We start from the raw sequence: 23,181 nt of genomic DNA on the forward strand, positions 1-23,181 counted from the left end.
AACAAGTAACAGAAAGAAAGATATAAAAATAAAAACAAATAATTTAATACATTTCGATTATTTGTCCTCATTTTCAGTGTTATTCTCACGTTTCAGTTGATGTAAACACTAAACATCTTTCAGGTGTATTTTGTTGAACGTGTGAATACTGAATTTTGAACAGAACCCTCTATTTACCCAATACAAGTCTCAAATAATTTTGTAATTGCATTCTTAGTATCGCCCGTACTGAGGTTTGAACAGAAGTGTTACTTGGAACTCAATTTAATCTAGCACTTTATCCATTACACCACAAATCATTGTGTTAAATAATGCAGACCAGACACATACCAGAATAAGAATTGAAATAAAATGTTCATGGCAATACCAGGTTTTCAAATTTTAGAAAGTGGAAGAAAAGAATGGCTTCTGAGGTAAACGTATTCCAGATTTTGACCAATGACGTAAAATGCTAAACAAAGGAAACTGTCGGGGAAATTGGGTTAAAATGGGCACTTTTTTTTACATTTTTTGTATTTATTAACAATCTCCGAAATATTCATGGTAAAAAGTTAGATCAAAATAACATTTCATGTCCCTGCAAATATCTTGCAGGAGCTTTTCTTTCTCAGAGCAGCTATTCTTATAAAAATTTTGATTTGAAAATCATTGGTAGAAGTGCCCAACTTACCAAGCTTGGGGTAAAATGGTCACGCTATTGGGGTAAGATGGGCATTCTACTATCTACAAGCTAGCATGCTGTAAACTCCTGAAAAGGAAGCAAAATTGAACTGTTAAGAGCAAATATCTCTTAACCATCACTTGTCTACAAAATTTCGCTTCTAGAGCAGCAACACGACATCTTGAAATGCAGTTTCATCTTATTTTTTATATATTTTCAGTAGTTCAATTGCATCTGTTTATGTGATCTAGGGAATTACCACATCTAATAGTATGAACCTGAACTAAGGATAAAAGGAAACAATTTGCACCACATTTTGTTTATGATAACACCTGTATTCATGTATTTGATTATGATAACACCTGTATTCATGTAGTTGTTTATGATAGCACCTGCATTCATGTAGTTGTTTATGATAACACCTCCATTCATGTAGTTGTTTATGATAACACTTGTATTCATGTAGTTGTTTATGATAACACTTGTATTCATGTAGTTGTTTATGATAACACCTGCATTCATGTATTTGTTTATAACACCTGTATTCATGTATTTGTTTATGATAACACTTGCATTCATGTAGTTGTTTATGATAACACCTGCATTCATGTAGTTGTTTATGATAACACCTCCATTCATGTAGTTGTTTATCAAAACACCTCCATTCATGTAGTTGTTTATAACACCTGTATTCATGTATTTGTTTATGATAACACCTCCATTCATGTAGTTGTTTATAACACCTGTATTCATGTAGTTGTTTATGATAACACCTCCATTCATGTAGTTGTTTATGATAACACCTCCATTCATGTAGTTGTTTATGATAACACCTCCATTCATGTAGTTGTTTATGATAACACCTCCATTCATGTAGTTGTTTATGATAACACCTCCATTCATGTAGTTGTTTATGATAACACCTCCATTCATGTAGTTGTTTATCAAAACACCTCCATTCATGTAGTTGTTTATAACACCTGTATTCATGTATTTGTTTATGATAACACTTGCATTCATGTAGTTGTTTATGATAACACCTGCATTCATGTAGTTGTTTATGATAACACCTGCATTCATGTAGTTGTTTATGATAACACTTGTATTCATGTAGTTGTTTATGATAACACTTGTATTCATGTAGTTGTTTATGATAACACTTGTATTCATGTAGTTGTTTATGATAACACTTGTATTCATGTAGTTGTTTATGATAACACTTGTATTCATGTAGTTGTTTATGATAACACTTGTATTCATGTAGTTGTTTATGATAACACTTGTATTCATATAGTTGTTTATGATAACACTTGTATTCATATAGTTGTTTATGATAACACTTGTATTCATGTAGTTGTTTATGATAACACTTGTATTCATGTAGTTGTTTATGATAACACTTGCATTCATGTAGTTGTTTATGATAACACCTGCATTCATGTAGTTGTTTATGATAACACCTGTATTCATGTAGTTGTTTATGATAACACTTGTATTCATGTAGTTGTTTATGATAACACCTGTATTCATGTAGTTGTTTATGATAACACCTGTATTCATGTAGTCGTTTATGATAACACTTGTATTCATGTATTTGTTTATGATAACACCTGCATTCATGTAGTTGTTTATGATAACACTTGTATTCATGTAGTTGTTTATGATAACACTTGTATTCATGTAGTTGTTTATGATAACACTTGTATCCATGTATTTGTCTAACATGTAGTTGCTTGTGTTTTACAGACAATTTTTTTTATAAGTGTAAAATAATTTGAACTCGACAAAGTTTCATCATCCTGCCAAATTTTCAAATTACATAGACCCCCTTCCTTTTTTGTAAATTTGACCCAAACGAACATGATCATCGAACACTTGCGCAATAATTATCCTTCATCATAATCAATAAATAAAGCATGAAGTACCCAACTTGCAAGCTGAAACCAACAATACCATCAAACATGCTCCATACATGTAGTCTAAAAAAACAAGGTAAAGCAACACTAACAGAATGTCCTTGAAAAAGTAAGCAACCCATCAGTAGTGTCAATAAAGTGTCATTGAATAGTTAAGCAACACAACAATAACATCAAGAGAGTATCATTGAAATGGTTAACAATGCATAGTAGAATCCATGTTTATTCTGCAGGTAATTAGCTAGATGTCAGACTTTGATGATCTTGAGAAATTTTCAAGTTCACAAACAACTTAAAAAATTGTGTATGTGAATAAAATTCTGGTTGTCAAATTAAACCCAACTAATATGACCAAGCTTCAAGAGTCAGACAAGCTTCAAACTAACAATAACACCAAACGAGTTCCTTAATGAAATCAACCAAAACAAGGTGAAGTAGCAACAACAGAATATCATTGAATAGGTTAGCAATACAACATGTCAGGAAAGTGTCACTGAGCAGTTAAGCAACACAGCAGTAACAATAACAGAGTGTCATTGAAAAGGTGAACAATGTGCAGATGAATCCCTGTCCATTCTACTCATAATTGAGTTCATATTTGTCTAATTTGCACAAGAAAGACAGCTGTGCACAGCGTCTCTCTGATTCCCCCAAGACAGTAGGAACTGGTGATTTCTGAAGAATGTCATCTTTCTGAACATTCCCGTAATCATGATGGTCTACAACAAACACAGCTGTGCTTTGACTAACATCTCCACTGACTTTTTTCAGGAATAAGCCTCCATATGACTCCTCTTCAGAATCTAAGAAGTCAATTCGAAAGATATAGTTGGCTTTCCTTCTTTTGCGTGTGACTTGAGCCACAACAAAATCACGTTCAATGATTTCGTCATCATCATGGCCATTACTTTCACTAGATTCAACTAGCTGGTCTGCGTCAGATGCATCCACATCTGATTCAGACTGATTTTCGTTACGGAAAAGCTTTTTACCGACTTTTTTTTGGCTGTTTCTTCTGAGCTTTGCTCGAGCTAGCAATTTCATCTCGGACAAGTGTGGCTGTAAGAATTTGGGTTTTCCCTTTCTTTCTTCCTCTACCAGTTATTTTCTTAGGTTATGCTTTCGGCACTGGCACAATCACAGATGGTGATACATAACTGTCCATCTTGTCAATACTTAGATCAACCAAACTGGCAGTGTGTTTATCAGCATTATCCTCATCAATGTTGATCATTGGCTGATTTGTCGTTTCGGCAGCAGCAAAATCCAAGTCTGTAAATACTTGGCTGTTGTACGGATAAATGCCAGTTTTACTGAAGCCAGCAATTGCATTTGCTGGTGTCACAGCAATCATCTGTGCCTCGCAGACAAGTTGGGGAAGGTCATAAATCGTAACACTTCTTCCCGGGTTTGAACGTAGCCACGCATCCATTGCGAGGTTGAATGCAGTTTTGAAAGGACCAAATACGGATCTATCAAGAGGCTGCAGACGATGTGAAGTGTGAGGTGGAATAGTTAGCATAACAATCCCAGGCTTCTTGGCCAAATCAATAGCCTCCAAACTGCAATGAGAGCCATGATTGTCCAGAATCATCAGAACAGGTTCTGATTTTGTGCAATGTACAAGCTTGATGAAATGGTACTGGATGAAGGCAGATTCATCAATCCACCTTGACTGTCAAGCTGTACCAATAGAACCAGGTTGTGCTCCTTTTATGAAGTGCTCCATTTATGAAGTGCTCCTTATAATTCACTCGTATCAATAGAACCAGGTTCTGCTCCATTTATGAAGTGCTCCATTTATGAAGTGCTCCTTATAATTCACTCGTACCAATAGAACCAGGTTCTGCTCCATTTATGAAGTGCTCCATTTATGAAGTGTTCCTTATAATTCACTCGTACCAATAGAACCAGGTTCTGCTCCATTTATGAAGTGTTCTTTATAATTCACTCGTATCAATAGAACCAGGTTCTGCTCTATTTATGAAGTGTTCCTTATAATTCACTCGTACCAATAGAACCAGGTTCTGCTCCATTTATGAAGTGCTCCATTTATGAAGTGCTCCATTTATGAACTGTTCCTTATAATTCACTCGTACCAATAGAACCAGGTTGTGCTCCATTTATGAAGTGTTCCTTATAATTCACTCGTACCAATAGAACCAGGTTGTGCTCCATTTATGAAGTGTTCCTTATAATTCACTCGTACCAATAGAACCAGGTTGTGCTCCATTTATGAAGTGCTCCATTTATGAAGTGTTCCTTATAATTCACTCGTACCAATAGAACCAGGTTGTGCTCCATTTATGAAGTGCTCCATTTATGAAGTGTTCCTTATAATTCACTCGTACCAATAGAACCAGGTTCTGCTCCATTTATGAAGTGTTCCTTATAATTCACTCGTACCAATAGAACCAGGTTGTGCTCCATTTATGAAGTGCTCCATTTATGAAGTGTTCCTTATAATTCACTCGTACCAATAGAACCAGGTTGTGCTCCATTTATGAAGTGCTCCATTTATGAAGTGTTCCTTATAATTCACTCGTACCAATAGAACCAGGTTCTGCTCCATTTATGAAGTGTTCCTTATAATTCACTCGTACCAATAGAACCAGGTTGTGCTCCATTTATGAAGTGCTCCATTTATGAAGTGTTCCTTATAATTCACTCGTACCAATAGAACCAGGTTCTGCTCCATTTATGAAGTGCTCCATTTATGAAGTGTTCCTTATAATTCACTCGTACCAATAGAACCAGGTTGTGCTCCATTTATGAAGTGCTCCATTTATGAAGTGTTCCTTATAATTCACTCGTACCAATAGAACCAGGTTGTGCTCCATTTATGAAGTGCTCCATTTATGAAGTGTTCCTTATAATTCACTCGTACCAATAGAACCAGGTTCTGCTCCATTTATGAAGTGCTCCATTTATGAAGTGCTCCTTATAATTCACTCGTATCAATAGAACCAGGTTCTGCTCCATTTATGAAGTGCTCCATTTATGAAGTGCTCCTTATAATTCACTCGTACCAATAGAACCAGGTTCTGCTCCATTTATGAAGTGCTCCATTTATGAAGTGTTCCTTATAATTCACTCGTACCAATAGAACCAGGTTCTGCTCCATTTATGAAGTGCTCCATTTATGAAGTGTTCCTTATAATTCACTCGTACCAATAGAACCAGGTTCTGCTCCATTTATGAAGTGTTCTTTATAATTCACTCGTATCAATAGAACCAGGTTCTGCTCTATTTATGAAGTGCTCCTTATAATTCACTCGTACCAATAGAACCAGGTTCTGCTCCATTTATGAAGTGCTCCATTTATGAAGTGCTCCATTTATGAACTGTTCCTTATAATTCACTCGTATCAATAGAACCAGGTTCTGCTCTATTTATGAAGTGTTCCTTATAATTCATTCGTACCAATAGAACCAGGTTCTGCTCTATTTATGAAGTGCTCCATTTATGAAGTGTTCCTTATAATTCACTCGTACCAATAGAACCAGGTTCTGCTCCATTTATGAAGTGCTCCATTTATGAAGTGTTCCTGATAATTCACTCGTACCAATAGAACCAGGTTCTGCTCCATTTATGAAGTGCTCCATTTATGAAGTGTTCCTTATAATTCACTCGTACCAATAGAACCAGGTTCTGCTCTATTTATGAAGTGCTCCATTTATGAAGTGCTCCATTTATGAAGTGTTCCTTATCATTCACTCGTATCAATAGAACCAGGTTCTGTTCCATTTATGAAGTGCTCCATTTATGAAGTGTTCCTTATAATTCACTCGTACCAATAGAACCAGGTTCTGCTCCATTTATGAAGTGCTCCATTTATGAAGTGCTCCTTATAATTCACTCGTACCAATAGAACCAGGTTCTGCTCCATTTATGAAGTGCTCCTTATAATTCACTCGTACCAATAGAACCCGGTTCTGCTCCATTTATGAAGTTCTCCATTTATGAAGTGCTCCTTATAATTCACTCGTACCAATAGAACCAGGTTCTGCTCCATTTATGAAGTGCTCCATTTATGAAGTGCTCCTTATAATTCACTCGTACCAATAGAACCAGGTTCTGCTCCATTTATGAAGTGCTCCTTATAATTCACTCGTACCAATAGAACCAGGTTCTGCTCCATTTATGAAGTGTTCCTTATAATTCACTCGTACCAATAGAACCCGGTTCTGCTCCATTTATGAAGTTCTCCATTTATGAAGTGCTCCTTATAATTCACTCGTACCAATAGAACCAGGTTCTGCTCCATTTATGAAGTGCTCCTTATAATTCACTCGTACCAATAGAACCCGGTTCTGCTCCATTTATGAAGTTCTCCATTTATGAAGTGCTCCTTATAATTCACTCGTACCAATAGAACCAGGTTCTGCTCCATTTATGAAGCGTTCCTTATAATTCACTCGTACCAATAGAACCAGGTTCTGCTCCATTTATGAAGTGCTCCATTTATGAAGTGTTCCTTATAATTCACTCGTACCAATAGAACCAGGTTCTGCTCTATTTATGAAGTGTTCCTTATAATTCACTCGTACCAATAGAACCAGGTTCTGCTCCATTTATGAAGTGTTCCTTATAATTCACTCGTACCAATAGAACCAGGTTCTGCTCCATTTATGAAGTGCTCCATTTATGAAGTGCTCCTTATAATTCACTCGTACCAATAGAACCAGGTTCTGCTCCATTTATGAAGTGCTCCATTTATGAAGTGTTCCTTATAATTCACTCGTACCAATAGAACCAGGTTCTGCTCCATTTATGAAGTGTTCCTTATAATTCACTCGTACCAATAGAACCAGGTTCTGCTCCATTTATGAAGTGCTCCATTTATGAACTGTTCCTTATAATTCACTCGTACCAATAGAACCAGGTTCTGCTCCATTTATGAAGTGTTCCTTATAATTCACTCGTACCAATAGAACCAGGTTCTGCTCCATTTATGAAGTGCTCCATTTATGAAGTGCTCCTTATAATTCACTCGTACCAATAGAACCAGGTTCTGCTCCATTTATGAAGTGCTCCATTTATGAAGTGTTCCTTATAATTCACTCGTACCAATAGAACCAGGTTCTGCTCCATTTATGAAGTGCTCCATTTATGAAGTGTTCCTTATAATTCACTTGTACCAATAGAACCAGGTTCTGCTCCATTTATGAAGTGCTCCTTATAATTCACTTGTACCAATAGAACCAGGTTCTGCTCCATTTATGAAGTGCTCCATTTATGAAGTGCTCCTTATAATTCATTCATGGAAAAATAAACATAGTCGGGACACTGTCCTGTGTTTTATATAAAAATAGTTTATGGTTTTATGTCTGTCAAATAATTTACGGCGCTAAATTACAAATTAACCCAAAAGGAATTGGTATACACAAAGGGTGAAATAATTGTGGCCTCAAAGACCAACACAAAACCTACCTTAAAGAATTCGTTTTCAAGGGGTTTCCGGTTTTGTTGAAAAGAAATATCGCATTTAAAATTGGAGCCGCAACTCGTTTTCACGATACGGAAAAGGTACTTTTCCGTATGTTTTGTGTAGTAATGTAATGTGGTGGCCATAATTGTTCGAAACAGAAACGATAATGAATTTACAATAAGAGTTAATCTTTTTTTATAAATATATCCGCCCTTGCACATACAACAATGACCAACACTTATAAGAATTACATCGCTTAATATCCAGAAAATTACTTATTTGTGGTATCGTGAAAACTAGTTGCCAGCCCCAATTTTGAATGCGATGTTCGTTTTCAGCACACTCGAAAACCCCTGGAAAACAAGTTTTTAAGATAGGTTTTGTGTTGGTCTATCAGGCCACAATTACCAAATAAACCCCCCCCCGCAAAAAAAAAAAAAAAGCCATAAAGTGGGTGCTCATTTTACGTGAAATTGTAGAAAAGTGATCCGCACTTCTTAAACCCATAATTTCTTCATATCTTAGAAACTTGTTTCTTGGAATTTTAAATGTTATTTTCGCTTTCAGCACCCCAAAAACCTATACTAGTGGTAATTTTTTGAGGGTGGAAAGATACTGCAACTTGACCATTGGCATGTTTTAACAAGCTTCCGAGTCTGACCTTTACTCCTGATCAGAGATGAACACATCAAATCCATTGCCAAGGCTGCTGGAAAAATGATGGGATCATTCTACCACTCCAGTAGATATCTCACTTCTGATGCAATTCTCTATCTTTATGAATACCAGGTACGTCAAGGGATGGAGTACTGTTGTCGCATCTGGGCAGGAGTTGCTAGAAGCAGATTATCCTGCCTTGACGGAGTTCAAAATAGACTTCGTAGCCTAGTGAGGGATGCTCTTTTCTCTCTCCCACAGAAGAGATGTGGGCCTGTGTATGCTTTATCTTTATTTTACAGTGCTCGTCTGAGCTCCAATCTATGGTCCCCCCTGGTCTGACTTTCACGAAAAGCACTCATCTAGCTGAAACAACTATCAATAATTTTCCCCACTCTTTATCTGTACCTAAACCTAAACAGATTCCATGAACAAAGCTTCTTTTTTTTACAACTCCATGCCTGTGGAACTGCCCAATTTTCCTGCTTTTTTTTTTTTTTTTTTTACATAGGCATCACCACTTATCAAGGCCGATCGGCCACTCAAGGATAAGGGTTAAAGAGTGTAGAGTAGTCAAAAGGACAATATAGTAATCAATAGTAATGGAAGTTCGGTAAATTTGTTAACCTAAGTGGAACGGCTCATCAGAAACTTGTTCACGTTGGACTTGAAGACAACCATATTATAGACAGCTGGAAAGCAGGAAAACGGAAAACAATTCCACAGGCGTGCAGTTCTAAGAAAGAAGCTTTGATCATGGAATCTATGTTTAGGTTTAGGCACAGATAAAGAGTGGGGAAAATTATTGATAATGTTTTCAGCTAGTCTAGTGTTTCTTGTGAAAGTTTGGCGAGGGGGAACCATAGATTGAAGCTCAGTCGAACACTTTCCATGAAAATAACGATAAAGCAGAGACAAACTCGCAATATCTGTTCTGTGAGATAGAGGTTGCAGGGAAGAGAAAAGGACATCTTCCACCAGGCCACGAAGTCTATTTTGAACCCTATCAAGGCAGGACAAGTCTTTTCTAGCAGGTCCTGCCCATATGTGGCAACATATTCCATCCTTGGACGTATCTGGCTCTTATATAGATAGAGAATTGCATCAGCAGTGAGATATCTACTGGATCGATAGAAGGATCCAACCATTTTTCCAGCGGCCTTGGCAACAGATTTGATGTACGTATTCCATTTAAGATCAGGAGTAAAGGTCAAGCCCAGAAGCCTGTCAAAACTTGAGACCTCCCCAAGACGAGAGCCATTCATTTTAATTGATGCCAGATGGGGGATCAGAACGTTGATGATGTAAAGATAGAAGCTTGGTTTTAGATGCATTAAAAGTAACCAGCCACTCCTTTCCCCATTGTACAACGTGATCAAGATCAGAGGAGAGAGAATCGGAGAGAACTTGGTCGTTTACTGTCTTAGATGTGCTACTATAGATGGTAGTGTCGTCAGCAAAAATGTCTACGAATGATGTAAAGATGTGATTTGGAAGATCATTAATGTAGATCAGGAAAAGAGTTGGGCCCAGGATGGACCCCTGAGGTACTCCAGCATTTATACTGTGAGCTTCTGATTTTTGCCCATCAACTACTACTCTTATGAACCTATCAGAGAGAAATGATTTAATAATTGAGAAGACATTTCCAGCTATACCATAGCTGGAGATCTTGTGAAGTAAACCTTTATGCCATACCCTATCAAAGGCCTTTGATATGTCAAGAGCAACTGCCCTAGAAAGGTTGCCTCTGTCGAGAGATTCGCTAATCCTATGAGATATAACTGTAAGGACATCTGCTGTAGATCTAGCAGAACGGAAACCATATTGTGTGTCACTAAGAAGGTTATTTTTGCTGAGATGGTTGATTACTTCCCTATTTAACACAGATTCCAGCAACTTACTCATGACGCATAGGAGACTTATTGGCCTGTACTGAGAGGGGGATGAGCGATCACCTGAATTCTTAAATACAGGGCATACTGATGAGATTTTCCAGGGTGATGGGAAGCAATTTTCCTTAAGACAACGTTTAAACAGTTTTGTAAGTATGGGTGCTAGTTCTGGTTGAAGTTTTTTGAGTACTATAATTGGAATACCGTCAGGGCTGGTTGCTTTACTGGAATCAAGGTTTTTGATTAGCTTGGCAACATCACGTACAGATATTTGTATATCACACAGTGTGCTTTCCAACTGACTACAATATGGTCGTCTTCAAGTCCAATGTAAACAAGTTCTTGATGAGCCGTTCTCTTAACTAATCCAATTTACCAAATTTTCACTAACAATTACTACAATATTGCTTCAACAAGCAATACTTGTCAAGCACTTTAAAATGTTGATAACTTCTACAGAATTTGAACCGAAGTGATTTTTGATGCCTATTAAGAAAAAGCTATTTACTTTCGTTTTATTTCATCAAGAAAAATGATGAGGTTCTCCTGGTCCTTTTGTTTCAATTTTTTGTCTAAAATTTTTGATCACATGATTACCGTGTAGTGAGATTAAAATAAACCATTCATTCAAGTGGCGCTGGTTATGGATTTAGCTGAATACAATATTAAAAATCACTTTATTGGTACTTATGCACTTATGTTACCGGGCTGGCGGGTGTTTTGTGTACTTTCACCTAACAATTTAATAAGATAAAACTTGAAAATACTGTTTAAAATAGCAATTTTTAATACTACAAGAACCCAAGTTTGCTCAGCTGGGCAAACTTGAGTCCTTGTACCGGAAAAATATCCAGTAAATAAAACGTTTAATAAATCGTTATTTTATTTGTTTTGCATTTCCATACACCAAACATGGATATAAATATCACTAAAACATCCGCTGGGTCATAAGCTTCATTTCGGTACCTTACTTGCCTGGGTGGGTTGCCTGTAGGTTGATATAAACCACATCACAAACACACACACAGACATTAGGAAAATTTATAAGATTTAAACACCCATTATTTTATCTATAAATATAAAAGCGAAAATGTATGTATGTATGTATGTGTGTTCGCTTTTTCTGTGTGTCTACAAAAGGCTTCTTTCAGAGAAGCAGCCGCCCGCTTAACAACTTTTTAAAACTTTTTATATCACATACAAATCGTAATATCTCACACTTAACAATAAAGCTCACCTGTCTATTTAATTTGGTCGATTTCGGGAAGATAAATATTCAATATTTGCCGCTCGCCGCATGTGGGTTAGTCTTTTTCCTATAACATCTTGGGGGCGAGGAAAAAAGCGTTCAGCAGTAAATGGAATCCCGCAGTCAAACTGACCTCATTAACTCATTAAAACGAGCAGCTGCTAAATCCAACTAATTAAATAAATTCAAACGTGTTTCCGTTAGCATGTCGCGGTGGGGCAATGGTTAACGTCGCACGTTTTTTTTTTTTTTTCACAACTTTGCCTCAACGGTTCGGGTTCGATCTTCATACTTACTTTTTTTTTTTAACCCCCCAAACACCCGAGCAACGCCGGGTACCCCTCACTAGTATATATATATATAAGAGAAAAGAAATTAAAACTAAGTTGAAATTTACAATTAAAATTTATTGTTTGACCAAATACTCCAAAAATCAATTTACAAAGTCCTTATTCCAGAGTTTCAAAGAATGCTATTCTTAGAGGACAGAAAGAAATCAGCAAATTATATTTGTCGCAATGCTAGAATTTGCTGGCTATGGCATTAAATGAAACCACATTTTATTATAGTTATAAATTGCCAAGATGTACATGTCGTTTAAAAACGAGGTGAAAAAATGTAGGAAATGTTAAGAAATAATAAAAACGAACCGGGCATAAAGTTACAGCTTGCATGAAGACTCTTTCAAAGGTAATCCGAAAGGTGAAAATAATTCCTTAGAAAGAATCAAATCCAAATTTAAATCCAGTTGAATACAATTAGTCCAGTTGAAAAATTTTCAATGAAGCTGAAATTATGGAAATCGTTTTTGCAGATAGTGCAGTAGTCCAAAGATCGATTCCCCAGTTGAGTGGATTCGAGAAATTAGACGGACAGGAAAACTAACATGCCATCTCCCATTGTTGGCTTAATTAGAAAAAAAAAAAAAAAAAGAAAAGCTTGCTATTGCGTGTGTAGTGAACTTTTTCTTTGATTGGGATTAAAATATCTATATAGATGACGAAACACGTGTCAGTGGATAATTATTTTTTAAAAACAATATGTATGCCGTTCCCCATATAGGAGTACCAAACTGGTTAAAGGGGAAATTATTCCCAACTCGCATTTAGGTAAAAATGCACCTTCATAAATAACTGAATTCATTCAAAACGTATCGCAAAAACAAAATAACATCTATATATAAAAATACTGGTATTTATATTAGATTGAAGTTTACCATCAGGTAAACACTACATCTCCTTTGATTTCATTATTTTTATATATTTTTTTTTTTTTGGAGGGAGGTTATGGAGTCAGTCCTGGAAATTGCTGAAGCAGTTTACGATATAAAAATCATTTTATTTATATATATATATATATATATATATTATATATAACGTCTAGGACCACTCGGCCATATGTCACTAGGACTCGGCCATATGTCACGATGTCCTAGTGACATATGGCCGAGTGGTCCTAGACGTTGTATCAAAGTTTACAGTTACCCAAAGGTGCTGAGTTCAATCCTGAACGAAGGCAGTGAAAAAGTAACATTGAAAAACAGAGAATCAGCAACTATGTCCCAAAGCCTAGCTGGAGTCCGAACACGGTACCCCCGTAATAATAATAAAAGGTTGGGTTCGAGACTCCTAACAAACCGTTCACCTGACGAAGGCCGGAGGGCAAAACGGCCGAAACGTTGTGACAATAACAACCAAGATGAGGAAGTCAGTCCGACAATCTCAATCAATTATTCAAATTGTCTTTTAAAAAAGAAATATGTAAAATAAAGTGGTGCTTATGCACTTATGTTACCGTGCTATTTTTCTTTTCAAGCTTTACAATATCTTGTTTATTAAATTGTTAGGTGAAAGTACAGAATAGTTAAAAAAAAAAAAAAAAAAAAAAAAACACACACACACCTGCCAGCCCAGTAACACAAGTGCATAAGCACGAATTAAGCGATTTTCAATATCATGACACTTGAATATATGGTTTATTTTATTCTCGCTACATCGTAATCACGTGATTAAAATTTTAGCAGATGAAAAATTGGGAGACAAAAGGACCAGGAGAACCGGTAACGAAATCATAATTCGTCCCATCGACGAAATGTAACATATCTCTGCCTGTTCTACAAGTACTTTAACGGTGAATGCTCTGACGAACTGCAAGCACTTGGATCCCCTCGACGTAAATACCCCCGACAAGCAGCTAAATCCCACCCCTTCAGTGTAGAGATCCCTAGATGTAAGAGAGCCTTCTACTCCAGTAGTTTCTTCTCCAGAACAGCTAAACTTTGGAATTCCCTTCTGGGTCACTGCTTCCCCAACTGTACTGACATGCAGAAGTTCAAGTGCAACGTGAACTGACATCTTGGTGCCCAACTCCCTACACAGTACCCCTGATAGTAGCCCCCTACAACAAAGTGGCAATGTGCCTTGTTTGGGGTGAAAATATAATTTAAAAAAAAAAAAAATTTTTTTTTTTTTAATTCATTCTTACTAAAAATAATAGTGTGCTAGTCTAATGTAGGGGTTTTAGCCGTATTTTCACATTGTACTAGAAAGCTGCGGCCTGTGTCACAAAAATATTCCCCTTTAATCAGCCGACAAATTTAGGTTAGAAAAAGGCATACTTTGTTTCGTGTAATTAAAAAAACGTAAATGTTTACTTTAACTGTAAGACAACGCCGACCATTCTAGTTTGTGTTTTTAGGGATTATTGAGTTTGCTGAAAACGGATCTGGCATTTAAACCCGTCGCAAATTTACCGTTTGCATGGTATTAACCCCTGGAGCCTGGCATAATTTTGCACCATTTCACTGCTTTTGTTAAGCCAGTTCTTACATGATGCGATTGCACGTAGTAAAGCAACTTGTCACCTCGCAGAGGAATCTTTAGCAGACATTTGGAATAAATTTTCAAAAAAGTGTTCATTTTTTTGTGCTATAACGTAGTTTTTGATTAATAGTTTTTAATTAATCTAAAAGATTAAGTTTTCACAAGTGGTTTACAAAAAAAAAAAAAAAAAATTGTTTTTCGTTCCTTTTTTTATAGAAGTTGTAAATTTTTGGTGCTAATGTTGTGTTTCGACCTGACACTTTGGACTTGCATTGTTACATGATAAGGGCTGTCCCCTGTTCATGTAAGTATAAAAATAGAGAGATTAGTTAAAATGAAAATAAGAGAAAGCAGAAATCGAACCCTGGACATAAGTTTTAAAGAACAATAGGTTTAAATGGAATGTCCAGTAAATTGTTAATCCGGATGAAATAAATAATAAATAAACTATTCAAGTGTTAAAAGAATGTGGATAATAAAATATGGGTTAAATAAATTAGATATGTAGGTTAAATTCCTTTGTGGAAACAACACAAGAAAAAATAGGTTATTGAGAAATCAATGTCGGAAACGTGCAAAGTCGCGCATGTTGAAACACGTGAATTTTGCTCACGTGGCCGGGATGCATGGATTTCTTAATATAGTAAGCGAGAGTTAGTTGGTCGGGGAGACAGTCAGTGAGAAAACTCAGAGACAGGCGGACGTCTGAAGCGAGACGTCACTTCAGAAACTAAAATGTGAAACTTTGAATTCTTAATGAGGAAATCACGACCGGTCGTAAGGAAATAAAATTCATCATGTGTTTTGTGATAAAGCTCATCTTTGTGTTTGTGATTTCTACAAAAAGGTAAATTGTATTGTTATTATATGTCTGTGTTATAAAATGTCATTACATACACATCTCTCTCTAAGATACAACATCATATGTAATAAGACAAGAACTCTCACTAAGACTCATATCATTACTAATAAGAACTCACGTAACATACGCGCACAAGTGGTATCGTCTAATACTAATAATAATAACTATATAACAGCATGAAAAAGAAACACGAAGTCGAAGAACAATAAAAAGTGTATTTAACACAAACGTAAAATACGAACGTAAAATATGCAGGTTGCAAAAAATTGTGTTTGCAGCTTTTTAAGAAGTCCAAAAAAGTTTTTTTAACGTCTTGAGTGACGGCTCCTTTCAAGTTAAGTAGAGAAATGGAATAATACATCTTTTCTCCACTAATGTTCATACGAAAGAGGGCGTTTAAAGAGAGTCTTTAGTCCCGCTTAATAAATAGGTGGCCGTGATTGGTCGAGTAGCGGCACCTTTGGCCAATGAGACAGGGTCTTATTTAAATTATAAGGAAATAAGATGAAAAGGGAGATAACTCTAGTTTTTTTTATACTAATGCAGAGAGTGATCCGCGCTATTTTTTAAATCGTATTTCCACGTTTAATTAAAGTTTTTTTTTTATTAAATTGTAAGGTTAAAGTACAGAATAGGTACAAACCACTCCCCTCCCCATGTTAAGAATGGCTTTTTAAATAATAATGTTATTTCAGCACTGATCACTCTCTGCATGAGTACCAAATGTTTTAACAGGTGCTTCTGCGGTTTAATTAACCTTTTTTCCCTACTAACACACTGACATTAACCGATCAGAAGAACCGTTTCAAACATTCTGTTTAAATTAAGGGGGGGGGTATAATTGAAAAGTGATCCCCCCAGGTTCAGATCCAAGAAAGGGAAAGTTCGTTCAGGCTCGACAAAACAAAAAACTGCGTTTTTTTTTTCTGGATAAGTGAATTTCAAGTTTTCAAAAAAATGAATAAAAACTTATTTTAAAAAATGTAAAAAAGTAAACATTTCTAAATTATACTTCATCACAAACCCAAATTCGTCGGACGATAAAAGAGAAATATTTTTGTGTGACACCGGCCGCAAGTTTCTAGCAGAACTAGTTTTTCGCGATGCGAAAATATGGCTAAAGTCTCATACCTTTACATTCTCTGTTGTGATGGGATGTCTCCTAGCGGCTTCGGCTGCAGGGAGACAGGGTAGTACACGTGAAGGATTCATCACTTGAAACTCAGCCCAACAGGTGAGGGGCCGGAAACCGGTGGGGTAAGTTTATTGCTTGCTGCCTGAGCTGCCCCGACCAGGGAATGCCGATGGGGTTACTCAGGCAATTTTTAAAATTGCAGGAGTGCCCCTTCTTTAGGGGAGCCCTGCGGGGTTCCCACTTTCTGGCCTTGTGCCACATATTTCTGATGTGGGCAGCATTTAAATATATACCCTTACATTAGACCAGGAGGACTAGTAAGAACGAATTACGGGTTTGTATTACTGTACACAGCTCCGAAAAAGTTGTCAAAAAACAAATATATAACAAATAAATGTTATCAAAGGCAAGATAAGTTAATTTTCGACCTAACTGGATATGTTTTTTGTGTTTTTATTTAATGTAACATGTTCATTCAGCTCGCAAAACACTGTGTTTACCGATCTATTGGAAAATTCAAAATGGCGCCCGACTCTCTTTACCACGGTAAGTTTGGGAAAAGGTGCTATAAATATAAAACTAGACAAAATACTGTTAGAAACTCGCTCAATATATGTTACCGTGACATAGGTTGACATATATTCGGTGGTTTTTTTAATAGTATTTTGTCTAGTTTATTATTTATAACACCTTTTCCCGAACTTACCGTGTTAAAGAAAGAGTCGGGCGCCATCTTGAATTTTCCAATACATCGGTAAACATGTATGTTTTTCGAGCTGAATAAACATGTTACATTGAATAAAAACACGAAAAATATATCCAGTTAGGTAGAAAAGTAACTTATCTTGCTTTTGATAACATTTATTTGTTATATATGTTTTTTGAGAACTTTTTTCGAATCTATGTGTACAGTAATACAAACCCCGAATTACTAACAGGAGAAAGACATACTTTCTGGTAATAAAAACAAGTTTCGTTTTAGAGATCCGGTTCTATGGTTAAGTTTAATGGACGCGGACGATTTTTCTTAGCGGTGATTTGATATTTGACATTCAGATAGTAACATATATATATATATATATATATATATATATATATATATATATATATATATATATGAGAGAGAGAGAGAGAGAAAGAGACCGAGACGTAAGGTCGCATGTATAAAAACACCCGGTAACACGAATTAGCCGGATTTCCAACGCGGGAAAACCTGTGTTTATTATCTAAACTGCAATAAACAATTTCGTTATTTACTCTATACCATTTGCAATTTACTTTTAAAAACGAAATTTATTTTCATATTAAAAGAAAAAAAAAAAAACATTTCAAAACAAACAAAATAAAACGGGCGTCTTTTTTGACCTTGCGAGTTTTGTAAAATAGAAAAACAAAAAATTTCGGCTTGTTGCATTTTTACTTACCGGTTTGTAATAATCATCCTTGAATAAAGTTTTATGCCGTTTCCTTAAATTTTTTTTGTCTCACACTAAAGAATCGAAGTCGAATTGAGTTCTACGCTGAAAAAAACCAGACGCCATGGAAACACTACGACGCCATGACACTTTAACTTTCAGGGAGCAATCATTATTTGCAACTAACAATTCCTCGAATTACAATTCACTCGAAAAAAGTAAACAAAGTTTATTGCATTTTTTTTTTTTTTTTTTTTTTTTTTAAGAATAGTTCATAAAGTGCAGGAGGGGTGAGGAAGATAGGCAGATAGACGAACTTATAAAGTGAATTAATAGGAAAAAAATTGCACAAGTCAAGAACAATTCAGTAAATGGAAAATTAAGACCGTTCGGGAAGGCGGGGCACTGGGGCACTCCCATAATCTAAACTGGTCTCTCCTCCCACTTCAAATGATACCATTATGAATAGTATCTACTGAATTTTCATGTCGCAGTAATGAAATTATCCAAAAATTAAGACGATAAGGTAGAACATTAATTATCGTGCTTGGAGTCGACAGATCGATTTTTAAAATATATCGTTTTAAGCAAAACCAACAATACTTACTTAATTGTCATGTCGAAAATAGTAATATATCCAAAAATTACGAAAATTCATCGAGTATAACAACTACTATTTTGTTTTAGTTAAAAAAAAAAAGTCTATCGCTATACTCTTAAAAAAATAGTCTGCCATTCACGTGCCAAAAAGGGAGATAAGTATGTCCCCCGTATTTTTAATCTTCAATGTGTTATGGCTTTAGTTTCGAATTTCTGACTAAAAAAAAAAATTGGTCGACAAAGGGGAGGCAACTCTAATAAAAATCGATAGGAGATTATCTCTCTTCCATCGCCAAATTTTTAAGGCTGGCAATATTTGTTTTTGTTTTTTTTCTATAATTAGAGGCTTACAAATGTTATTCAAACCTAGGCTTGGTCTGCTTAGTAATTTTTTTTTTTTTAACATATGTGCCGCCTCATTGAGTCGCCTGACGCCTGACTTTCCACCTTGCATCCCTGTTAATTATTTTGATCTCGTTTCACAAAGGGAAGTGCGTTCCTTATTTTTCCATATCGGCTAGTCCCAACTTTTGACCTCTCCCCATGTCACAGCTTTACGTTGTTCTTTTAGCCTTATCTTTAGGATGCGACTGGTCTCACCTTTGTATGGTTTTCCGCATTTGTATGAAATCTCATAATTTTTTTGTCGTGAGACTTTTGGTTGGGGCTTGAGGAGTACTATGTGTTTTTTTGAGAGGTGAATCACTTTTGAATATTGTTGTTGTCATATGGCTTGCATATTTTTTAATTTTTTTCTGACAAGACCTTTTTATGTATGGTGTGTACACTGTGGCAAGTTTTCGGGAATTGTCCTTTGGTGTTTGCTCTATGTTTTCAGGATCTGATGTAATGCTCTCAGGATAATCATTTCGATGAAGGGTTTTTCTTAGGTTGTCCAACTCTTCCTGGTATGTGTTGTCGTCGTTACATATTGTTCTGGTACAGTGTTGTAAGCCCTAACGATTCTTTTTTTGTACCTTATATGGATGGTGTGAGTTGAAATTCTGGTATTTTCCCATGAAGGTTGGTTTTTCGATATATGGAAGATACAAACTTCTGATCCATACGGATTATTAATACATCCAGGAATGCGAGTTTGTTGTTGTGCTCATTTTCCATAATGAACTGGATAGATGGACGAATGGAGTTCATGTGGTCTAGTTTGTCCACCAATTTTTTCACAAATTCGAAACTAAAACCATAAAATAGATACTAATTCACAGAATATGAAAATATCTACGGAGCCAGTAACATTTCTCTTTTCTTTTTCAAATTGCTTTCACATCTGGCAAGAACTGCTAGGAAGACCTTATCCTGCCTTGACAGAGTTCAGAATAGACTTCGTAGCCTAGTGAGGGATGCCCTTTTCTCTTCCCTGCAAACTTTTTCTCACAGAAGAGACGTTGCGAACCTGTCTCTGTTTTAACATTATTTTCATGGCAAGTGCTCGTCTGAGCTCCAATCTATGGTCCCCCCTAACCAAACATTCACAAGAAACATTCGTTTGGCTGTAAACATTATTAATAATTTCCCCCACTCTTTATCTGTGCCTAAACTTAAACAGATTCCATGAACAAAGCTCCTTTCTTAGAATTGCACACCTGTGGAACTCTCTTCCGTTTACCTGCTTTCCAGCTGACTACAATACGGCTGTCTTCAAGTCCAATGTAAACAAGTTCTTGATAAGCCGTTCCCCTTAAGTAATCCAATTTACCAAATTGGCACTTCTATCGATTACTATGATATTGTCCTTTTGACGAATGTACACTGTTTAACCCTTAGCCTCGAGTGACCTCTGGGCCTTAATAAGTGGTGATTCCTTTGTAAAAAAAAAAAAAAAAAAAAAACATGCCTGAAGACAGCCGAAGTAAAATCCAACCGAAACGTTTCACAAATAATGTTAAATAGTGGGAAGTACATATTGGCACGACATTTATATAACGACGTACCTCATTGATAGTAGAAATATGAACGTGAAGAGATGACGTAGTGGACAGTTCTTTTTAACATGGAGAAGGGAATTCATTAATTCATTATTGCTGAGGGGACAGACAGTTAACACATTGGAAGGGTGTTTCATACAATGTTTCATACAATGTTCATTTACGAATACGAAAACAAAACACATTACCTTGCAGTTGAAATGACAACAAAGACAAAAGCTTACTTATAACATGATGACATGATTTCAGCTGGTGATGAGAATGGTCAGGTACTCTATATCTAGAGGTTCCATATAAACGTTTAGTAAGTGTGAAAACAAATTTAAACATTTAGGTGTGAGATTCCCTCAGTGCGGCCCTTTAGTCTTTAGAAAAAAAATATTTTTTCCTAATATGACAAATGTTAGCAGATGTTGATTCCGGGGCTGTTTTTCTCATGCAAATCCATGAATCGAGAATTAAAAAAAAAAAAATAAATAAATAAATAAAAAATAAAGAAAATCTACAAGTTTTGACATCCAAATTACTTTTTAAATTACTTAATTATAACTTTTTCTCTAATAATTACTATGAAATAAATATTTATATAAAATGATCCGAAAAAGGCCAATTCAAAAAAAAAAAAAAAAAAAAAAAAGGGTCAAACAGTTTTTTCAAAAGGCGCAATTCGCGAAACCCTGTTTCCTAACTTCTGATGTGTCTGCTACCGGAACCGGTGACAAGGAAAATCAGTTCCTTCACTTTTATTGTTCTTCAGCATTTTCTATTGTGTAATATAAGAAAAGGACATTACTGAAAAGTATACAATAAAAATTAACAAAATTAAAAAAGTTTATAAAACTTTTAAAACTAATTTTAATAATTCCTGATTAAAATTTTTCGTGAAAGTGCACTGGGGGACCACCCGAAGACGATCAATGCACGGTTGCCGCAGTGCCGCAGTGCCGCAGTGCCGCACTGCCGCACTAGTTGTTCAATCTGCAAAAGGTGTTTATTCCAAAAGCCGTTCTTAACATGGGAGGTAGGTTGGGGGTGTTTATTCCGAAAGGCATTTTTCTCATTTTCAACCTCCTCGTAATCAATTTTTTAAAGGTAAATCTTCGGGTGGTCCCCCCCCCCCAGTGCACTTTCACCAAATTTTTAAACGTGTTTTCAATAATTCTTTAAAAAATAAAACTACTTTCAATAATTCTTAATTAGGTACTTGTACAGTTTAGTCAAGGCATAAAAAAAAATGAAAATAGCGAAAAAAGTTTAAATTGTACGTATCTGTTATGGAATGAAGTTTTCCGGAAAAAAAAAATTCACTTAATTTCATCTACTAGTTTTTTGGGTTTTTTTTTACAGCGAAAAAACAATTTGTTATGATACCGAGCAAAATGTTCGATTTTTAGGAAGAAAAGTTAGTATTAAAGATGGGGAGGGAGTGTCGGCGCTTTACATGAAGTTATCTCCCGTGTCCTTTCTAAAATTCAAACAAAAATTTAAAACAAATCCAAGATGTCTGCCTTCAACGCGCTCTCATGAAAACGTGTTTTTTTCGCTGTAAAAAAAAAAAAAAAAAAAAAAAAAAAACTCGATTAAATTAACTTAATTTTTTTTTTTTTTTTTTTCGGAGATCTTCATGTCAAAACGGATACGTACAATATAACTTTTTTATTTTTTTCGATATTTTCATTTTTTAATGTCTTGATTAAACTGTACAAGTACCCTTAATAATAATAAGAATAATAAGAATAATAATACCGAAAAAAAACAAACTTTTCAACGATTATTAAATTAAAAAAAAAAAAAAAAAAAAAAAGATCGGAAAAACGTTTTTATTTTTTATTTTTTTCATGCACATGGAAGATATAGGCTTAAGAAGGGGGAAAAAAGCGAAGGAACTGATTTCCTCTGTCACCGTTTCCGGTAGTGTTACACAAGAAGTTTTTTTATTATTTTTGTACCTTTTCTCCACATTAAAAAACGACCCTGGTGTCTAACTCTGTCCCGTCGGGAGGCATAGTAAATAGGTACACAAGAAGTTAGGAAGTATGGCAGCTGACTATTAACACATTTTATAAACACTAAAACAAACTTTTCGTAAATTTTTACCTGAAAACGAATATCGCATTAAAATTTTCTGCAAATAAGTAATTTTCCGAATATTAAGCAATGCCTTTTCTTATGCCATTGTTGGTGGCCATCTTGGTATGCGCGTGCCAAGTTATCATCAGCAATATCATAAGAAATGACATTGTTTAATATCCGCAAAACTACTTATTTGCGGAAAATTTAAATACGATATTCGTTTTCAGCATACCCGAAAACATTACAAAGTCGTCATTATAAATGAAAATGTTAAGGTGGAAACCATGTAAAAATTTACCACATTTTTTTTATCATTTAGAATTTTTGAGAGGAGGATTGAATATTTGTTTGATCTGGATTATTCGAACTGCTGTTTTCTCATCTTATTAAGAGCGCCTGGCGAAAAAACGAATCTGTCCTTTAAAAGGGGGTAGTAATGCCTGGGAGGGTGGTGTCCGGGCCTCTGAGTAAGCCACGCCCTGCAGGAGGAAGTGCCCAATAATTAAGTACCCTGTAGTCTTG

At 35.6% G+C, this 23,181-nt stretch overlaps 1 protein-coding gene across 5 annotated transcripts in view; it reads right to left on the reverse strand.

Moving 5' to 3' along the window:
* Positions 1–23,181, reverse strand: part of LOC145243561 (phenylalanine--tRNA ligase, mitochondrial-like) — an 81,047-nt gene that overhangs the window by 20,384 nt on the left and 37,482 nt on the right. The window contains exon 1 of one of the 5 annotated variants that reach the window (XM_080106539.1): positions 22,958–23,074. The exons of 1 other annotated variant lie outside the window; for it this stretch is intronic. In XM_080106539.1, coding sequence (XP_079962665.1) covers positions 22,958–22,974 — 17 coding nt within the window. In that variant the 5' untranslated portion in view covers positions 22,975–23,074. Of the gene's footprint in view, positions 1–18,052; positions 18,480–18,650; positions 18,837–20,774; positions 22,162–22,957; positions 23,075–23,181 lie in introns of those variants that run through there. 3 more of the 5 variants (XM_080106540.1, XM_080106538.1, XM_080106537.1) reach the window with 3 other exon arrangements.

Source organism: Euprymna scolopes, chromosome 22 (assembly GCF_053919585.1).
Source record: "Euprymna scolopes isolate OS-2025 chromosome 22, ASM5391958v1, whole genome shotgun sequence".
Classification (NCBI taxonomy): Eukaryota; Metazoa; Mollusca; class Cephalopoda; order Sepiida; family Sepiolidae; genus Euprymna; species Euprymna scolopes.